Below are 19876 nucleotides of genomic sequence, written 5' to 3'. Positions count from 1 at the left end.
CAACATAGTAGTTAGAAGCATTGATAATCCAATGGTGGAGATACTCTTACACTCTTTTTGCACTTTTTTTAATGCATTTTTTTACTTATCAAAAAAAAAACCCAATGGTGGAGATTAAAGCTTAGTGAATGGTGGAAAGCACTTTATGGAAGTATTACATGACATGTGATGAATCTGCTGCAATCAGAGGAAAGCAATAGGCACATCAAATAGTCAATATTGCTGTTAATTGTGCATTATAATGTATCCTGCATTTGAATTGGAAATTTAACGCTCAAATTTTGTTGTAGTGGTACACTAAACCACTGCAGCAGTGTCTTAAATGACATTTAGCCTTCTAGAACACTTTTTTCCCTTTTTCTTGTTTTTGTTTTTTGTTTTTTTGTTTTTTTTTTTGATAGAAAGAGACTACCAAACAAAATATCTGTAAATCCTATTGAAAAATGAGTCATAATAACCTTCAAATCCAAATTTTGTAACATCTCTAGAAAACTTTGACCTCCAAATGACCTCTACATTACAAATACATTTCTTAGCTAAACAATTTGTTGTTCTATTTGCTTCCCCGTAAATATGGTGATAATTGTAAATATTTAGGTCCTAAGTTAACTTCCAAATATCCTCCATTAACGACACAATAGAACTCGGAATATTAATCTTTATATTATAATAATCTATCACTATTTATGAGTTCCTTCAATTTCTAGGTTCAAGAATCCATTGTTCTTAGCAACTAGCATGCCATCTCTTAGAGCCTTTTAGAACATATCATATAATTTACAGTGTCTTACTTATTGTAACATTTTATGACTTCAGAATGTTCTTAATTTTTCTAATTCTCCATTATTTTTAGGAATGCTTTTCACTAATAGTTGTTCAGTATGTTCCATTTCATCAAAAGCCAACCCAAACCATCAACTAGTAGACAGATAATTGAAAAGAAACCCACTTAGAACTGGTATTTTGAACCCATGTTCCTGAGGCTTTAGATTAGGCTATCTCTAGCAATAAGAGTTCTCTTTACCAACCAGTACTTACTATGACAATTTGTTAGAGAGCAGTCCGCAAGGTTACATTCTTAGTTGGGAATCTCAGATTGTTCCTAAGTTTCAATAAAATTAGAAGAAACCATAAATAGAGTTCAATATGTAAGGTTGAAGCTCCAAAACAAAGATCAGATGGCAACGGAAATGCATCAACTTTTTCATTTCAGAGACCTTTATAATACTGTCAACGTCCCCATTTTACTGATAAAAAATCCCACTTAAAGTACACAATTTCTTTGAAATCCAGATCTAAAAAGTGGACATATAATTCACACAATAAGGTCCTGCATTTGAGGGGCTTAAATCAAATCACCGTTACAGCAGACAAACTGATTGCAAGAGCACTAACCTCACGCTGGTTTGCACGATATGCGGATATGCCAAAAATATTGAACCTAACATCATCTGCTTGAGCATCCCACTCAAATGGCCCTGACCAGTTCTCTACTGCAATAGAAGCGCCATCCTTTACAGGGCTTCCTGATCCTTTACATGCTTCCAACAGGATTTTCAGTTCAGATTGTCTCTCATGCAACTTCTCTTGCCGATCAAGCAAATTCTTAATCTGGTCTGGACAATGAGAAACAATTTACTAATAAACAATACAGATTAAGATTTTTATTTTTTTTATATAAGAGAAGTATGTATAATAAAAAGAGGTGCCAAAATGGCGCCTCAAGGTATACAAGATAGATACACCCACCCCCACACAGCTGGAACAAAAAAAGCTGTCAAAATGAAGGTACAAAAACATCCCCACCCTCAACGAGAACCCAACCAATCAACAATACAGATTAAGATACTAGAAAAAAATACTTAGTTCCTACTGATTCATATACCCAAACATGTACATTTTCCATTCAAAACCAAAATAAGATCATGTAAAGGTAAAGATGGGATGTTCAAGATGTACAGCAGTAGAAACATAAGAAAAATAACAGAGAACCAAAATGAGGCAGCCTAATGAAGCCTAGAATAAATCTATCTGAGATCCAATAAGATATTACCGAGGGCCAGCCACATCCTTGGATACAGATATCCAAATAGATGTGAGGTAACAGATTCTATCCTTGAAAGTCTCCGTTCCACTTGAACCAGATAGCCCACAAGGTGGCTGAGATTGCCCGACTCCACAAAGTTCTCCTTCTAGGATTTCTTCCAAACCCCCGAAAGGAGATCACCAGCAAATTTGTAATGATTCTAAGAGCTACCCAAACAGTCCCTGCCAAATGGAACAGCCTCATCTGTATCTCCAGTGCAAAGACCCCACACACACATCTTTTATAGGAACCCAAAGCGACAAAAACATGATTAAAAGTAAGTTCAGGGCCTTTGCTTTGACCCAGAGAGATTATGTCCCTTAGGATTTTATCATTCAAGTTATAGTTTTTGTTCACTCCTCATGAAGGTCTTTTTAGCATTTATCAATCCACAACAAGGGAAACAACATAATAATTGCTCTAAATATCTATACATTTGTCCTTTGCAAGAAAGGGAATTTACCAGAGGTTTATAAATTGCTTCTTCTCCTCAAATGATGAGTATTTCAATCTTTGGTGGATTCTTATTTTCAAATCTATATTTCAACCAATTACCCTGTTCTAGTACTTTTGCACCCTCTAACCATTATGAAAATCATACATTCTCTTATTTTTAAAGACGAAAACATTGGTATCATATTAAGTGATTGAACCTTGTAAATAACTTATGGAATGTTCAACTAGATTGACAACAATGAAGGAGAAAATTAAAGCTAAATTTGCCATGTTAAATTGATAAGTCTATCCTATAATTATTTGGTTTAGTTGAGTGATACGAGAAGCAGTATTTTAAAAGGCTATTGAGGCTTATGCCTCAAGCCTCGAGGCGAGGCTCTACAAATTAACATTGAGGCTATAGCCTCGATCAAGGTAATTGAGCCTTAAGCCTCACCCTATCGAGGCTAATAGCTTTGAGGCTTACAACTTTGAGGCTATAGCCTCAAGGCTGTTGAGGCCTAAGCCACAAATATCCAAAGAGTTTTTTGCCTTTAAGGGCTTTTGGTATATATTTTATTTGAGAATTAAGAATCAATACTCAATGAGTTTTAATGGGTTCTATCATCTATGCTTTTGTGGACTTTTGATATAGGTTTTATGAGTTTTCTATTGGATCCTTGCTTAGTTAAACCTTTAACAAAATACATACTTAGTTGACTTCCGATTAACCTTTTAAATAGAACAAAAAAAAGGGGGATTGAGAAGAATAACAAAATTAGTAATTGCCTCAGTGGTTGATCTCATATAAAATCTAATTCTTGATAGATAAAAAAAAGAAACCACTATAATCAGTAGGCAAAGAAGAAGGATGGATGGATATTAACACAAATGAGCAATATAATATAAAAATTGGATATGACAATATTCCTTGGAGGATCCTATTAGTGATAAAAATAGTAATGTTGAAAACTATTTGATAAACCCATACAAGAGCTAAATTTTTTTAGGAAAAAGAGGAATTAAATTAGAAACTATTAACAATAAAAAATAATTCATTTTATCATTATTTAGTTTATGTTTTTTTTATTATTCAATTTTCTTGTGACTTTATGAGTTTTTTTTTTTTTTTGATATTTTTTTATTAGTTATTTGTTTAAGTTGAGGATTATATCTCATTCTACCCTAAGGCTTATACCTCGCCTCATTTGGTTAAAACGCCTCAAGACTGTCTTTAACCTTTTAAAACATTGATGAAAAGGAACATGTGATTTTTCTGAATGATTTGCAAATGATTAAAATATAAATGTTAAAATTACAGGTTGCAGATGCTTAACAAATGTCAGAGACATTCATGGCTTGGTGGATGGGTGGATGAGTGGCAGTAGAAGGACAACACCAAGTAACATAGGGATTCAAGTCTAAATTGTCCGTTTAGATTGTTAGTTAAGTAAGCGTTCAGCCTACTCATGATGGTTTGATAAATAGGAGAAGAAACGCCAAAAAACCAAGGCTTTGATACTAGATTAAACTACCGATTTGACTCAAAAGTTTAAAGATATAAGATATTCAGCCAACAATGTATATCAAGCAAACTAATACTTGGGCCAATAGCCTTAACATTTCACAAGTCATGCTATTTCACGCAACCCAATTCCCCAATTAAATCTCTAGGGAGACCCACACCACATTTTTCTTGAATTGGTTCTCCAATCGAAGGCAGATCATATTTGGCCAATCAAGGGACATGTGATCATAAATTCAAGAATCAACCGTTAAATAGTTTCAAAAGTTTATCATTTTTCTCATATCAGAAACCTCAGCAGCGGCCAATGTCATTCCAACTACTTCAAGTTCAGGAAAGGTACCCATATATCAAAATGCAACAAACAGTAATAACAAGCTTAAAATGAAACTAAAATCACAATGATAAATTAAATTAAATAATAATTGTTAAAAAAATAAAAATAAAAATAAATAAATAAAAAAAGGAGAGAGAGATTGAAAACCTTGGACGTCTTGAAGCTCCAATTCGACGTTGAAGAGCTCCTCCAAGAGATCATAATTACTATCCATCCTCTTTATAGATGAAACCTAAAAACCACAAATTTACAACATTGCCCACGCCTCGTTTTGAAGCCCTAGAGCAACCGTGTCACTGTGGGAAGTTCGATGGAGATTTGGCTCCCGTTGCTGATGAAAATCTGGGGCTTGGATTTTGGCATGAAGAATGTATTCTCGTCCTGTGTGATCTATGGAGTGTGGACTACCGCAACTGAAAGCAATGTGCTTCAACGTCTAGGGTTTTGTCCCTTTTTTTCTTTCTTTTGTAAAGAAGATCCGCTGTTTGGATGGAAGGAAAATGAGAGACTGCAAATGTGAGATTGATTTGTCAAAATTATTTTTTCAAAAAATAAATATTAATGCCTTTTTAGCAATATTTTATAAAAAAAATTCAAAAAAAAAATTGAATTAATATTTCTAATGCAAATTATTTCATTTTGGTAAGCAAAAATTTAGATATAAACAATAATTTTTTAAATAAAAAATATTCATATTTATAATTATGTGTCGAGACATTTTACCAAAAAAACAAATTCTTGTGCAATAAAAAAAACAAAAATTTGTTTTCAAAGATAACTTCCAAACATATTTTCAATAACAATTTAAAAAATTATCATTAAACTCATTTTTTTTTAAAAAATCTCTAAAAATCAAGATGGCAAACTAATTAATTAAGTAAATTACTCTCAATATCAACATTATTGCAAAATGAAAGTAATGAAGTAATAAATCATATTGAATATCAATATAATTGTTCATTATTTTATGTAGTTGTCTTAAGCCATGTTTGGTTTTAAAAAAGTACTAAGAAAAAAAATTGTAAAAGAAAAATATTTTTCTTATATTTAGTTGTAATAAGGAAAATGGTTTATTACATTTTATCCTCTCAACTTATTGTATGTTTTGCATATTGTTCCATCAGATTTAAAATCGAACACATTGTATTCTAAGTTTCTTAAATACTAGCATTTTGTCTTATTTCTTGACCAAAATTAGTTTTAATGGATGAAAATGTTATGTATTGTACATATGACTGACTAGTTAAAGATAGATTTTGTAAATTCACTTGCCCCAAAAGCCCCAAAAAGAGCTCTCCCTCCCTCGTTTCTCTTCGTTTTTTCTCTGAAGCCCTAACCTTCTAAGCCATAACAAACTAGAGGTAAACACCTTTGAAAATGAAATTTCTCAAAACAAAAGCAAAACATTGTAAGAAAAAAGAAATTTGTAGTTAAAATCCATTTCAATTGAACTCTCAGTCCTTCGATGTCTGCATTAGGTATTTGGGGCTTTTGGGGGTTACGACTTTGGAGGAAGAACAAAGACAAACAAGAGAGGGGAAGAGTTCTATTTAGGGCTTTTTGGGCGAGTCAATTTACAATTCTACCCTTAATTAGTCAATTACGTGCACAACACGTGATATATTCGTTTATTGAAACTAATTTTGTCAATAAAAAAGACAGAGTGTTGATATTTAAAAAATTTTGAGTGCAATGTGTTCGATTTTAAACCTGAAGGGGTAATGTACAAAACACGTGAGAGATTGACGGGGTAGGTGTATTAAACCCTAAGAAAAATATAGAAGAAAATTAAATATAATTAAAATTAGTTACAATATGTGATGTGTCTCATACATATAGGTTTATTTTTACTAGGCAAATTATGTGACCTAATGTCATGCTCAAAATATTCCCTTGGAAGCCTATCCAATGTTATGGGTTGTTTGGTGTACAATAAGTAAAAATTAGATGATTGGATTGGATCCTATCTCAGGAATTTTATTTTTAAAGTATTTTTTATTAAAACTAAATATAATTTTTCATATTTCAAAATTTTTCATTAAATAAAAATATGATAGAGAACTACATTTTTTCCTTCTCCGGTATTTAAATAAGTAATGTCTGAAAGTATCTATCTATAGTTGAAAATTGTATCCAAATGCTCTTAAAAACTCGTATTTCACTTTTAAACTTATTTTTAAAATTTTCAAGAACCAAAAATAGCTCATATGAAACCACCATATATTGGTAATTATTTGTTCTACTTCTATCCTTCACACCCTATCTGGAGTAACATCTCACAAGGCATGCAATACTATTGTTAAGGTTGAAATTATCCTACATTGGAAGAAGACAAAAAGAAGGATCTTCCTTGTGCTATAAATGAAGGCCTCCATCCCCTATACTAGTCATCCCAAGAAAAAAGTTCTCATCATTTTGTAAACTTTTAGCTCTCTCCTCTTATATGAGAGAGAGGTTGTAATTTTTTTTTTTTTTTCATATAGTGGATATCTTTCAATTTTGCCCCATGGAGGTTTCCCTCATAATTAAAAGGGTTTTAACGTACTTTTTGTTAATGATTATTTTTATTTTATTTATTGCTCTATTTTTTTATTTTTAAATTATCATTTTTTTTATTGCTCTATTTTTTATTTTTTTATTTTTAAATTATCATTGTAAGTATCATTTCATAACAGTGGTAACAAAGCCTAGGTTTAGGATAATAGAATAATAAAAATAAGGGACAAAAGTACTTGTGTGGTAAAATCCTCTTAATCATGAGGAAACCTCCAGGTAAGACTAAAAAATATAGACTATATGAAAATAAAATTACAATCTCTCTCAATTAAGAAGAGAGAATATAAAAGCTTAGAAAATGATGAAAGCCTTTTTGTTTTTGGATAATTATTGTAGGGGGTGGAGACTTCCTTTTATAGCATAAGAAAAGCTCCCTTTTTGTTTTCTTTCGATGTAAGATGACTTCAACCTTAACATTCTCTCACTTGAAGTCATTCTTCTATCTTAAAACTTGTGTCACTACCACATGGAAGAAAAGCTATTGGAGACAAGTTGGTCTATAAGATCAAACTTGATAATAATGACCAAGTGAAACGATATTGTACTATTGGGAGAGCTAGGAGTTCAATCAATTAGTCCAATGAAAGTTTTCTATGATAACTTGGTTGCCATTAGTATTGCCAAGAACCTAGTGCATCATGATCACACCAAGCATATTGAGTTGGATCGTCATTTATGGGGAAGGAATACTCAAATTAGTGTATATTCCAACAAATTCTCAAGTGGTTAATATCTTCACTAAAGCTCTTCCTAGAATGAGATTTGAAGATCTAATTTCCAAGCTAGGAATGATTAACATCTATTCCTAGCTCCAGGGGGAGTGGAAATTTGGTTTTAATGAGTAGGTTTGGTTAACCTATCATCCTATTTAATTAGGAGATATTCAGTTTTAATTTGGTAAATATATGACCTCAAATAAGATGAGATTTGGCTATATTTTTTGTTTTCTAGATTTAGCCATGTAAATCCCCAATTTTAAAGGAATTTTAAGGGAAATTCTCGCATTTGTGTTGTTATAGTTGTGTATTCACAACTATTATAGTTGTGTGTTCACAATTGTTATAGCTATGTATTCTATATATCCCTTTCTTGTATTTGGTGTAAGGAATCCATGAAATTTTAGAGTTTTCCTCTCTAAACTCTTCAATTTATTTATTGAAAAACCTCAATTTTATGAAATCAAATTGAGGATTAACCATAGGAGTGTCCTTTATGAAAATTTGAACAATCCCAAACCTAGCTTAAATTTCCCATTACATTTTTTTCTATCACACATAAATCGGTAGATTTACAATTTTTAGGGAAAAAAAAAACTATTTTTAGATTTGAAGGTGATACCTACAATGATGAAGGTATGGATGACAGTAGCAAGTAGAATGACAATAGCGAGTAAAACGACAATAGTGAGTAGAACGATGATTGTGAGGAGCACATTGATGGTGAGGAGCACGACTAACACTGATGAAGAATAATGTCGAGAAAGGGAAGCTAGGGCACACTAATCATTGCTCCTCCGCAAAGCACTCCACACCAATGGCAAGCTATGGATAGCAATAGCAAATAAGACAATGACAATGAGGAGGACAACAACGGCAAAGACCAAGGGGACAACGAGTAGCATGATGATGACAAAAGTTAGGGCTTTGAGCGCCTTATGATATATTTGGGGATTTTGCTTTCTCTTCTCTTCAACTCTTCAAAAAAACGATTTAATTAAGGGAGAATTTTTTTTAACTTTTTGGCAATCTTAGAATCGAACATGATGTTTGGATTTCCAACATGTTTTTTTTTTTTTTTCAAAACAACTAAAGGAATTTTTGGGAATATTGAAGGTAAATATCCTTGAACTCAATTTTCACAACTTTGTTAGGTCTTGGGTCGAATTGTGAAACTTAGGAGGATGTTGGCCCAATTTTCACTTCAGTGTAAAACATAATTGTCCCTAAACAAATTGGATAAGGTACAAATAAATAAAACCAAATTGTATGCGTCACATTGGGAGTGGTCTCGCTTTTCAAGTCTAATTTAGTACCGAGCATAATTGTATGGGTCTTAGCATCACTTGAGTTTTAGATTGACTTAGAGAAGAATCCACTTCCTAATTTCAAGCTATAACTAAAACATATTTACAATGAAGCTAATCCATATGTAATTCTCCATATTTAATAAGAGTTAATGTAGTATTCATTATCTACATATAGATAAAATTTGTTTCTACAAATTATATCATTGATATTAACAAATTTTCTTTTCCATTTTTATTTTTTTTTAAAAAAACAAAAAACATCCATGGCCTTGTTAAAAAGACTTACTTTCCTATAAATGTTCTTAGAATCCATTAATATTTTAAATTGATGAAAATCTAATTTCAAATTAATAAAATTGTCATTTGAAAGTAGTATAATCCGATAATACTTTTTCTTTTCATGGGTATATATATGAAAAAGTATGTTTTGGTGTTAAAAAAAAGTAAAATAAAATAACCCTTTAAAAATAATTAAAATTTAATGCACTTTGTAGTACCTTATTACTTCCTTCGGCCTAAAACTGCACCAGACCTTAAATTTTTTTAATTGAATATATTAAGCATGTATTTTACAAATCCGGGTTATTTTTTCCTTTTTTTTTTCTTCCAAAAGATACACTTTTCCCTTTACTGACACAACTCCTCCCAAATACATGTAAAGGAGGCATCCAAATATAAGAGTTTGTTTGTTGGAGTTTTTTAGTTTTAAAAAAATTTAAATTAAAATATTTTTTTACATGTTTGGTAATTGTTTTTAAGTTATAATTTTTAAAAACAAGAAAAAAAAAAAAAAAAAAAAAAAAACAAGATTCAAAGAACAACCTCGGGATTTTTCAAACTAAGACATTATTTTTAAAAACAATATAAATTCTTTCATTCAATCAAGTTTTTTGTTTTTAAATACTATTTTTTAAAACATCATATCAAAACTCTCGTTTCTAAAATATTCTAAAAACCTGTTTTTTGTTCTAAAAACACCGCCAAAGTGCACAAGTTTTCCTCAATTTATTTCCAGGAAGTGAAACATTCCTATGCCTAGTGGAGGCTCTAAGACAAAAATTGTCAGAGCTTTCAAAAGAAAGAAGAGACCCAGGCAGCTTTGGGGTATCATTCAAGCTCCAGTAGCCTGATTCCAAATATCTTGCATAATCAGATATCTTCCCCTGATCAGATACTTTTGGAAATCCAGTTCAAAACCTAAAACAACAACAAACCAACATCATGAAGCATGTTGCCTAAGAACAGATGAAAATTTAGAAAAGGTCATTCATGGGTTCATCATATACCTCAATTTCTCCTGTTGAATTTTCAGCAATTCGCCTTATGTTCACCCTCAACATTCTCCGGTGATGGTTCCCACTGCTTTTAGAGCACGGTTGAATCAACATCTGAATCTGTAACCCCATCCTTCTTGCAGAAAATACCGTCCCTTGAGATCATCTGCATACTTCTCAAAAATTTTCCAGGGTGAACTCTGGACCAGGTTCAAATTCAAAGCCCATTATGAAGTTCCAGTTTCATGGCATCCAGCTTCATCAGGAGTTGTGATATGCTCATTGTCTAATTGAAATTCCAAGCCCATTACGAAGCTTCTTTTCCTTTTTCCTTTCATTCATTCATCAAATTTAGAAAATTTTCTCTTTGAGGTCTGGTTGCACAGCTCATCAATCTGTTGAGTTTGGGTAGGAATTTTATTCCTCTGTATGTTTGTTTCCCTAATAAGGCATGGTGGTTGCCAGGAAGGAGGGGGAACTATACAGATAAATCCATATGGCTCTGCTTTTGGACGTATACGTGCAATACATACTTAAGTGTGTCTCTGAACTCCTGTAAATAAGATCCAAAGCTCTGTCAAAGCTCCATGCCATAGGAAAAGCTCTAGGTTCAATAAAAGATAAAGGAAACATAAAAATGGAGACAGAAACAAGGAAATGCATGTTTGCCATCATTTCTTACAGTTGACAATAAATACCTCTTTAGTTTGGTGGAACTCAGGAGCCTCTTCAAACATATCTGCACATGCATCTTCTGGATGCCATCTTGCACTTACCTGCTCAATGAGTGATTGTGAGAAAGATAATCTTAACATGGTGAACCTTTAGCAAAGACAAATGGAGAAGTTGAAACTTGTACATCCAGATCATAAAGTTTTCAATTTAATAGATAAATTTGACCAACTGACAATTACTACAATCTGAACATCAAAGGATAAACCCCTAGGGCAGAGGAGTTTTTTAAATGAGTTTTCTAGGAGAAAATACATCCACTCATGAAATCTTGACATGTTCCAAGCTATAGGCTATTTGCTATTTGCCATGCAATTCAGCAGTGCTTCTACACTATCTGGGTCAAAAACTTAATGGAGAAAAAAATCCCAACTACTTTGCCCTTCTAGAGTTCTCTCAACAGGATGCATTTTAAAGGATTGCCATGATGTACTCAACATTCCGTTAACAAACTAAATCATCCCAAATATGGTTCAATCCATTAGCTATACAAAATGATGTGCTGACACACTCCAATGTATAGCCTTTGAAGGCAAATTAAATCAATCATGCATGCCTATTATCCACATCATTGGTAAAGTCTGCAAGTAATCTCGAATATTTCCACTGGATTCTCACGTTTAACCCATAAAAGCATATTTTGTAATGATTTGCACTCAATCGGGTAGATATTGTTCGCTTTAAACCCAAAGGGGATCTCACAGTTTTAAAACACATCTACAGGGTTAAGAGAGACACATACTTATATAGTGTCAGGAACTTTCTCCTCTATCCGATGTGGGATATCATAAACACCCCCTATGTAGGCTTGTGTTTCATGGGATTACAAGGCCAAATAAACAAACACCCCTCATAGGGTTAAATAAACCCCTATATTGGGGTCGAAGATCAACTCCAATACCATTTTGCAATGACCCGCACCCAATTATGTAGATATTGTCCGCTTTAGACCCAAAGGGACCCTCACGGCTTTAGAAAACGTTTACAAAATTAAGGACTCATACTTATATAGTGTCAGGAACTCAAATACTATCATTTTCATTTTATAGTGAAAAAGTCCACCAACCCATGTAATAATGTTTTAGCATCACATCAAATGAGTTTGTGCCAATTTGATTATTTGTTAAAGAAAAAGACATAAATGAACTGATCAGATTGAATCACAAAATTCTCATTGCATGAACATCAAAATAGAAATCATAAACAGGAAAAAAGAAAAAGAAAAACTAGAAACAAAGGAAAGAAGATTCTGAAGATTCTTTTCTTCCTTGTGAGCTAAATTGAGGAGAATAAGAGAAAAGCAATCACAGCAACACCTGCCATCCCCTTCATGTGAATAAACCTTTTGATTTCTTTTCACTTTCAGCTAACAAAGAAAAAAAAAAACTCATTTATCTCATAAATCTGAGAAAGAGCTAACATCAAGAAGTATGCAGAACTAGGGTAATAGCATCAACATGCACAAATAAATCTTAGCGCCCTTCTGGAAATACTCTTGTGTCTACCAAATCCCCAGGCCAAGACAAGTATCAAGAAGTTAAAATGCTTTTCATTGCTTGCACATGAATTTCAGGGTCACCACCCAGCTCCCGCTCAATGGAGAGTGCACTCCCAAGGTTTTTCTCACTGGTTTTTAAGAATAGCTCACCCAGTCGAGCATGAAGGTTCTCATCCAACTTCGAATCTCATTCTAGAACTCTAATCCATAATGGAACACCCAATGGTAGGGGTTCAACTTGGCACAAGTTGAGTCAAGTTGATAGTCAACCCATGCTCAACCCAAGAATAAATCAAATCAACCCGAATACCAACCCAACCTGATTTGAAACCCCAAGCTCAACCCAAACCTTTTCCCTCAAGCTTGGTTTGAAATCAGGTTAGAGAGAAATGTATGAGTTAGGCTCAAGTTGGTCGGGTTCATGGGTTAATCAAGTCAAAACTTAGGTTGGAACGGGTTGGATTGCACTAAGGGGAAAAAATGTTTAATAGATTAATAGGACAAAAGAAACCTTTCTCATGGACATTTACCTTTCACTATGTGTAGTAATAAATTATATCTCTTAATCTTATCAACATCATATCTATCAATCTAATGTAACAATTTGATACAAGATAAGTTGTTCAATTTTAATAAATAAGAAGTTAACATATTTATTTTTTTATATAAGATAAACTATTTAATTATTAATATAATGTTGACCCAATTTCTAAACACATTAACATATCCATCTAAGAAGAATAAACTTTGACCCATTTTCTACGAGTCTCATCATAATATCCTATATGTTAATGATTTTTAGAAGCATCATTGCTTATGATTTTTTTAGTAATGTGATCAAAGCATAATAAACATGCCTCACTCATAACTGAAAAAATTAAACTGTAATTGGACTCATTTAAATTGAAAACTTCTATCTGAAGACAATAAAACTTTAGCAAAACTATACAATCATTGAGGCAAAATAAAGATGATGGATGTTGTACTGAATTCAATCCTAAATATAGTGGCAGCTAATGAAGGATAATCGAATACTTAGTATTAAGAAATTACCAATAATCCATACAAGAACATGAGCCATTCGCAAAATGATGAAAGCGCTTTCGGTCCCTTACAATGATCTTCCGTTTATATATTTTTGAGATTAGTTTTATTGAAGAGTGACAATCTTCACATATGCGAAGGTTCTTAGTAATCCGAAGTGGTGTTTGTGGCTGTGTGCTGATTAAGCCAAAGGCAATTGCAATCTTTTCACTGTGATACTTTAAGGAGCTTTCTTTGTCTTCTTCATCCATGTTGGTCAAGACTTGTGTAGTGTTTGGCCTATAGCCTACCAACATCAAATTTCTTGACATCTCCTGCAACATTGAATGGATCTTTTTGGATTTGGGATGGGAATCATCTTCCACAAGGAACTCATGAATCACTCCATCAAGCTCAATCCAACTACACCCTGGGTCTTTCCTTACGTCCATCTCCTTCATCATCAACCTCACTTTAGCAACCGCTTCCCAATTTCCCAAAGAGGCATATATATTTGACAGGGCCACATAGGAGCCACTGTCATGAGGAGCCAACTCCATCAGATGCTCTGCAACACGTTTACCCATCTCAACATTTCCATGCATCTTACAAGCACCAAGCAAGGCCTTCCATATCACATCATCAGGTTTAATTGGCATGTTCAGTATAAGCTCTTCAGACTCTTCCAAAAGACCAGCTCGACCTAATAGATCAACCATGCAACCGTAATGTTCAATCCTTGGTTCTAAGCCAGATACCCTAACCATGTGGTCAAAAAACCATCTACCCTCATCGACTAAACCTGCATGGCTACATGCACTCAAGAGACCGATATACGTGACATCGCTGGGCATAACTCCAGCCCGTTCCATATCCTCAAAGTGATCGCGTGCATCTTTTGCTCGACCATGCATGGCAAGCCCTGCAATAATAGTACTCCATGTGACCACATTCCTTTTTGGTAACCCCTCAAAGACCTGCAGTGCCTTCTCAATGCTCCCACACTTAGCATACATATCAATTAGCGCAGACCCAAGCACATCATCAACCCCAATATTGTCCCTCACAGCATACAAATGCACCCACTTCCCCAACTCAAGTGCCCCGAGCCGGGACACAGCAGGGAGAACACTAACTAAAGTCACATAATTCGGGGGCGCCTCAGCCATCTGCATCTCGCGAAACACCTCCACCGCCTCTTTGAAATGCCCACTTTGTGCATACCCCGCTATCATCACATTCCAAGAGACTACACTTCTTTGAGGCATTTCATCAAACAACTTCCTAGCAACCTCAAGCTCCCCAATTCTCACATACCCATCAATCATGACATTCCACAAAACAACATCCCCATCAACCCTCCTCTTCTTATCTTTAATTCCATCACACCCATCAACAAAAACCCTTTTGTAGAACAACCTATGAGCATCCTCCATAACCCCACAACTCAAATACATCCTAACAACATTACTAACCACAAATTCATCACTATCAAGTCCAAATTTCACCGCCAACCCATGAACCTGCCTCCCCTCTCGGAGCCTCTCAGCTCTACCACAAGCCTTAAAAACAGAAGGAAATGTGAAGCAGTTGGGCTCCACACTGCAATCTTCAACCATTTCAATGAACACCAGCAAGGCATCACATGGGTCGTTGCTCTCGGACAGAGCTCTTATGAGGGTGTTGTAGGAGAAGCAGTTGGGTCGGTGCATGCTTCGGAAAATCTTGCGGGCGTAGTCGAGATCACGGTGGTCGGAGAGGGCGGAGAAGCGGAGGAGCTCGGCAGCGGCGAGTGGGTCTCGAATTTGGGCGGTCTTGATCATCTGGGCATGGAGTTGCTTCAAGTCTTGCATGGTTTTGCATGGAAAGAAAGAAGATGGAGGCCATAGTGAGGTTGTGGATGTGAAGATTGTTGAATTCATGGATGAAATGAAATGTTTCCAACTTCACTATTTTTCAAGATTCTGTTGAGGAATTTCTGGTGTACGATAGTTATTTTAGTACTTCTTTCACAAGATTTTCAAAAGTAGTTTTTAAAAATCAGATTTTAATTGTTTTCTAAATAATTTTCTATTGATATTTAAATAAACAAAAATATGAACTTTTGAAAAAAAAAAAAAACAAACAAAAGGGTGGTGTTTGATTTTTTGGATGAATAAAAAAAATCAAAATATTTCTTTGATGGAGTAAAAATATTGTGCATCTAAAAGGGTGTTTAGCAATGTTCCCACTGTTTGGTGTCCTGTGGAGAATCACATTTCTAATGTTTTTCCAAATAATACTATTAATTTTCTAATACTAATAGTAATTTTTTATATTTTTAAAAGTCTTTTTTAAATTTTCTAAACATTTTTTTAGGTTAAAAGTGTTTCCTATATTCACTATCAAATGGATTCTAAAAGTGCATTTAATAGTACGTTTACTCGAAGTATTTTTAGCGGAAGTGTTTTCTCTAAAAGTGTTTTTAAAAGAATCACTTATCAAGTGTTTCTTTAAAAAAACCAGGTTGGTGATTTTTCAATACTATAAATGATTTTTAAAAAATTTGAAAGTATTTTCTAAATTTTATCAAATACTAAAAATGTATTTGACAATGATTCTAATAAACATTTTTAATCTTTTTAACACTTGAATGATAAAAATTTTCAAGTGTTAAAAATATTAAAAACATTTCCTAAAATTACTACTAAATTGACTTTAACTTTTTTTAAAAAACATTTTATTAAGCTAAAAGGACTCCTTATTATCACTTATTTCTTACTATTTTTAATATTAAAAATATTAAAAACACTTCTTATAATCACTCCAAACGCACTCTTCTAACACCATTCATGACTATTATTTCTATATGTTATTAGCTCACGTGTGCACTCAAATCAAAAGGCTAGCATAGATGCCCACCCCTTTGGGCCAAAATAAATAATACTCGGCCCATCTGATTGTTGGGTAAAATTGAATGCCCAATTGAGTCTTATATTTTGAGAACTTTTGGTGCTATTAATTGTAACGAATTGGTTTACATTTTACCTTTTCTAAGGTCTTGTTTGTTTAAACTGCTTTTTTTCTTTATTATTATTTTCAAAGAAAATAAAAATTAGGGTAAAAAAAATATGCTTGGATAGTTTTTTTTTTTTTCATTTTCCAAATCCCAATTTAGCATTTTAAAAATTTTTTTAAGGAAAAGTGAAAACTGTTTACTTTTAAAGCCGTCCATATCTTTTGGTTCACTTTTATAAATACCCATATCATTAGATTCATTTATTAAAAACACCTATGGCCCTTGATTTGTGAAGTCTTGTTATTCTACCTAGGTATATACCTAAAAAGGGAGAGGGAGAGGGGAATTGGGAGTTGATCAATTTTAATAAATTGTAGTAAGTAATAAAGCAAATGACACAATTACCAATAACAAAAAAAAAATGTAAATTAAAGAGAGTAAAGTAGAATAATGAAAAAACATATTTTATAGTGGTCGGTGATATCCTGACCTACATCCACTCTCTTCAAACTCTAAGCACAAATTGAGGGTTCCACTAAATTTTCAAGATTTCAATCACGCCTTAATCCCCTCTACATTTGGATTTTCAATTCCAAGGAACCCTATGCACTTTTCATATAAGAAATATCTCACCCTTGAACTCTCTCAACCGTTTACAATTGGAATGAAACAAATTTACAAGCTCCTAGCATTTTCAGGCTTAGTCAAGTACAACAAAAGGTTAGAATTGAAAAGTTGCACTTAGGGTATGGAAGTTTGGCTTTAATGTACTTAAAGAACAATGTGGAAGCTCTTAGGATAGTCGAAAAGTAAATTCAAGGTACTTTCTTACTCATAAATGCAACTATGAGTTCTTATATATGAAATGCATTAGAAAACTATCCAGTTAGACTTAGTTTACCTTATTCGATTAACCTAGGTAATTGAACAGTTCACCATCTATTGGTGGTAAAAGGTACAATAAGTGGTTGTTGAAGGTTTCAAAGTTCAATTGATCAATTGGTGGCTTGACTTAGAAGGTCGAGCTTTCGAGCTCAACTGATGGTCATTGTCAAAATCATGCTAATCATGCCTTTACTAACCTTGACAAGTTGATTGAGGTGGTCGATCGATACCCTTGATACTTCTACAAATTTGATAAAAATGCAAGTTTGAGCTTAAAACAAGGGATTTTTACTAGTTAGACATCACCAATTAATATGTGAAAAACCTCTTTGAAAATATCTTAGACCACTTTAAGCTCAAGTTTTTCTTCAAATTGATTTTCATTTGTGGATGAATGAAAGGTGTCTTAAATAATATTGAAATGTAGTTAAACCTATTGGTGTGCAACAATATCGCTCTTAAGCTCAGTGAATGGATCACCCAAATGATACTGGTCAAATACCATAAAAGGCTTAGCTTACTCTCATTAAACAACAATTCATTTTTAAATAAGATTATCAAAGCCCAATCAAGGAATTTGTATTAGATCTAAGGTCATAGATTTAATCCACAGGGGTGCCATATCAAGTGAGGGATTGTTAGGGTGCAACGATGCTACTTTTAAGACCAGTGAATAGGTCACTCAAATAATAGAGGCCAAATGTCATAAAAACTTAGTTTACCCTTACTAGACACTAATTGGTTTTTAGATGAAATAATCAAAGCCCAATCTAAAATAAATGCACCAATTCAACCTCACATAAATGCATTCTTATGGGTCTTCAATGTGTTTGTCTTTATGATTTTTTCTTGATCCACATTATACTCTCTTGACTTGTTTAATTTCCAAAACATCATTAATCACTTTTAATCTTATTTTGTACTCATCAAAATATCATTAAGGAGAAACCTTGGCTAACATGGTTTACTTTTACAAATATTCACACTCTTTTGTTCACTTTTACAAACACCTATACCCTTTAGTTTATTTTTAAAACCACTCACACTTCTCAGTTCACTTTTAAAAACACTTATATCTCTTGGCTCACTTTTAAAAACACTTATACTCATATTCAAGGTAAGAGTTGAATATTTAGGGTCCTCAAACATATCCCCAAATGTTCCAATAATACCCATAATGGAAATCAAGTAAAGAGATTAATATAAATTAGTCTAATATGACCTTTCTAAATTATGTTTAGGTAATTCATAATTTTCTAAGGGATTCTTTCACTTCCATTGTTGCACTTAAATTTCAAATAAGGGGATTTATAATATGAGCCTTATTTTCTAACTATATTGTTTCCAAATAATTATGTAAAATATTTTTTAAAAGAAGTGATAAAGTATATCAATGAAATTCTAAAATATGATTTAACTAACTTTTGAATAATGTAATTGTGATATTTTAATATTTTGCTTACTTTCATGATGTCTCCATCTTAATTTGATAATATATACTTGACCAAGGTTCATACTATCCCATACTAAGGCTATCTAGGTCTTTAGATGATAGTGGGGAGTAAGGTGGGTTAAGAAAGGATTCTACATCAGTTTTTTCGGTCTTAAACATTTTGTGGGTTTTTTTTTTAGGAATTAGTTGGTTGGTATTTGATTTCTTTGTATAAGTTATTAGTTGACATTCTTGTTTTGGGAGATTGTTAAGTGTCATATTTAAAGATTTATTCATATTATTGGAAGATATTTTATTTTAGATATATTGTTATTGTAAACTATGAACCAAACCATACACACAAATAGAAAATAAAAATAATAAATAAAAAAACAAAATTTTTAACATGGTTCGACGATCAATGTAATCCCTACATCCACGGAGTGCATCAACACTCAATAATTCAGTAATAAAAAAATAAATAAGAAGAGTTACAATAGTAAAACTCTCGAAAAATACCTCTCAATTGATGTTGCACCATCTAAAAAACAAAACCCTAAACATAAAATGGTTAAATATATAATAGGAACAAACTCATCAATTATCACATAGAAAAAAAAAATCCAAAGACACTTTCCCTTTCAACCCCCATGAACTGATTGAGTAGTTTGACCACCCGCATCCCAAGCAAAAAACAATAAAACTAATTCAAACTTCATAATTCAACATAAACAAGTTTATGAGGTAACATGTTCCTTTCTAATTTAATTTGTCTAGGTTATTCTCATAGTGAGTCTTCAAGCCTAACATGTAAATTGATCATGATACTCTAAGCCTCTGAATTTGGGTGTTATAGAGATGTAATACCGTAAACCCATGGATAGGAAAAATGATGCCTTTTTTCCTAAATAAGTACGAAAAAAAGAAACCATTGAAAGGGGGAAGTTCTCTTTATAACCTCTTCTAATTAGTCGTACACAAACAAAAAGAAATGCAAGAATTTTTTAGATATAGAATGCTAAAGGGTTATTCTTTTAAGTTCATCCTTTAGAAGTTGATTCTTATGAGT

General features: G+C 32.9%; 2 protein-coding genes across 6 annotated transcripts in view; both read right to left on the bottom strand.

Moving 5' to 3' along the window:
- The window catches only part of LOC117932122 (ATP-dependent DNA helicase Q-like 2), a 49312-nt gene extending 44423 nt beyond the window's left edge, over positions 1-4889 (bottom strand). For 2 of the 4 annotated variants that reach the window (XR_004654115.1, XM_034853181.1), the window contains exons 1-2: positions 4531-4889; positions 1396-1616 (exon numbers count right to left, since the gene is read on the bottom strand). Coding sequence is in view for 2 of the 4 variants with exons in the window: in XM_034853181.1 (XP_034709072.1) it covers positions 1396-1616; positions 4531-4597 (288 nt within the window). In the remaining 2 variants the exon portion in view is untranslated. Of the gene's footprint in view, positions 1-1395; positions 1617-2053; positions 2078-4530 lie in introns of those variants that run through there. The other 2 variants (XM_034853191.1, XM_034853201.1) reach the window with 2 other exon arrangements.
- A 5062-nt stretch (positions 4890-9951) lies between these two features.
- On the bottom strand, positions 9952-15455 carry LOC117928744 (pentatricopeptide repeat-containing protein At5g48910). 2 transcript variants are annotated; one of them, XR_004653654.1, is made up of 4 exons: positions 13523-15455; positions 10938-11015; positions 10252-10792; positions 9952-10162 (listed from the first exon to the last, which is right to left on the bottom strand). XR_004653654.1 is itself a non-coding variant. In XM_034848751.1 (1 exon), the coding sequence occupies exon 1, from the start codon at positions 15412-15414 to the stop codon at positions 13519-13521; it is 1896 nt and encodes a 631-aa protein (XP_034704642.1). In that variant the 5' UTR covers positions 15415-15455; the 3' UTR covers positions 13484-13518. The 2 variants fall into 2 exon arrangements, 1 of the variants encoding a protein (XP_034704642.1); XM_034848751.1 differs by lacking the exons at positions 9952-10162; positions 10252-10792; positions 10938-11015 and having other exon boundaries at positions 13484-15455.
- Between the last annotated feature and the right edge of the window lie 4421 nt (positions 15456-19876).

Source organism: Vitis riparia, chromosome 2 (assembly GCF_004353265.1).
Source record: "Vitis riparia cultivar Riparia Gloire de Montpellier isolate 1030 chromosome 2, EGFV_Vit.rip_1.0, whole genome shotgun sequence".
Taxonomy (NCBI): Eukaryota; Viridiplantae; Streptophyta; class Magnoliopsida; order Vitales; family Vitaceae; genus Vitis; species Vitis riparia.
Note: the sequence above shows the minus strand (reverse complement) of the source record. Positions and strands in the feature narration are given on the sequence as shown.

Excerpts from the sequence above, each read along its gene's own strand:
- LOC117928744 (XM_034848751.1), bottom strand. The coding sequence starts at position 15,414 with ATGAATTCAACAATCTTCACATCCACAACCTCACTATGGCCTCCATCT.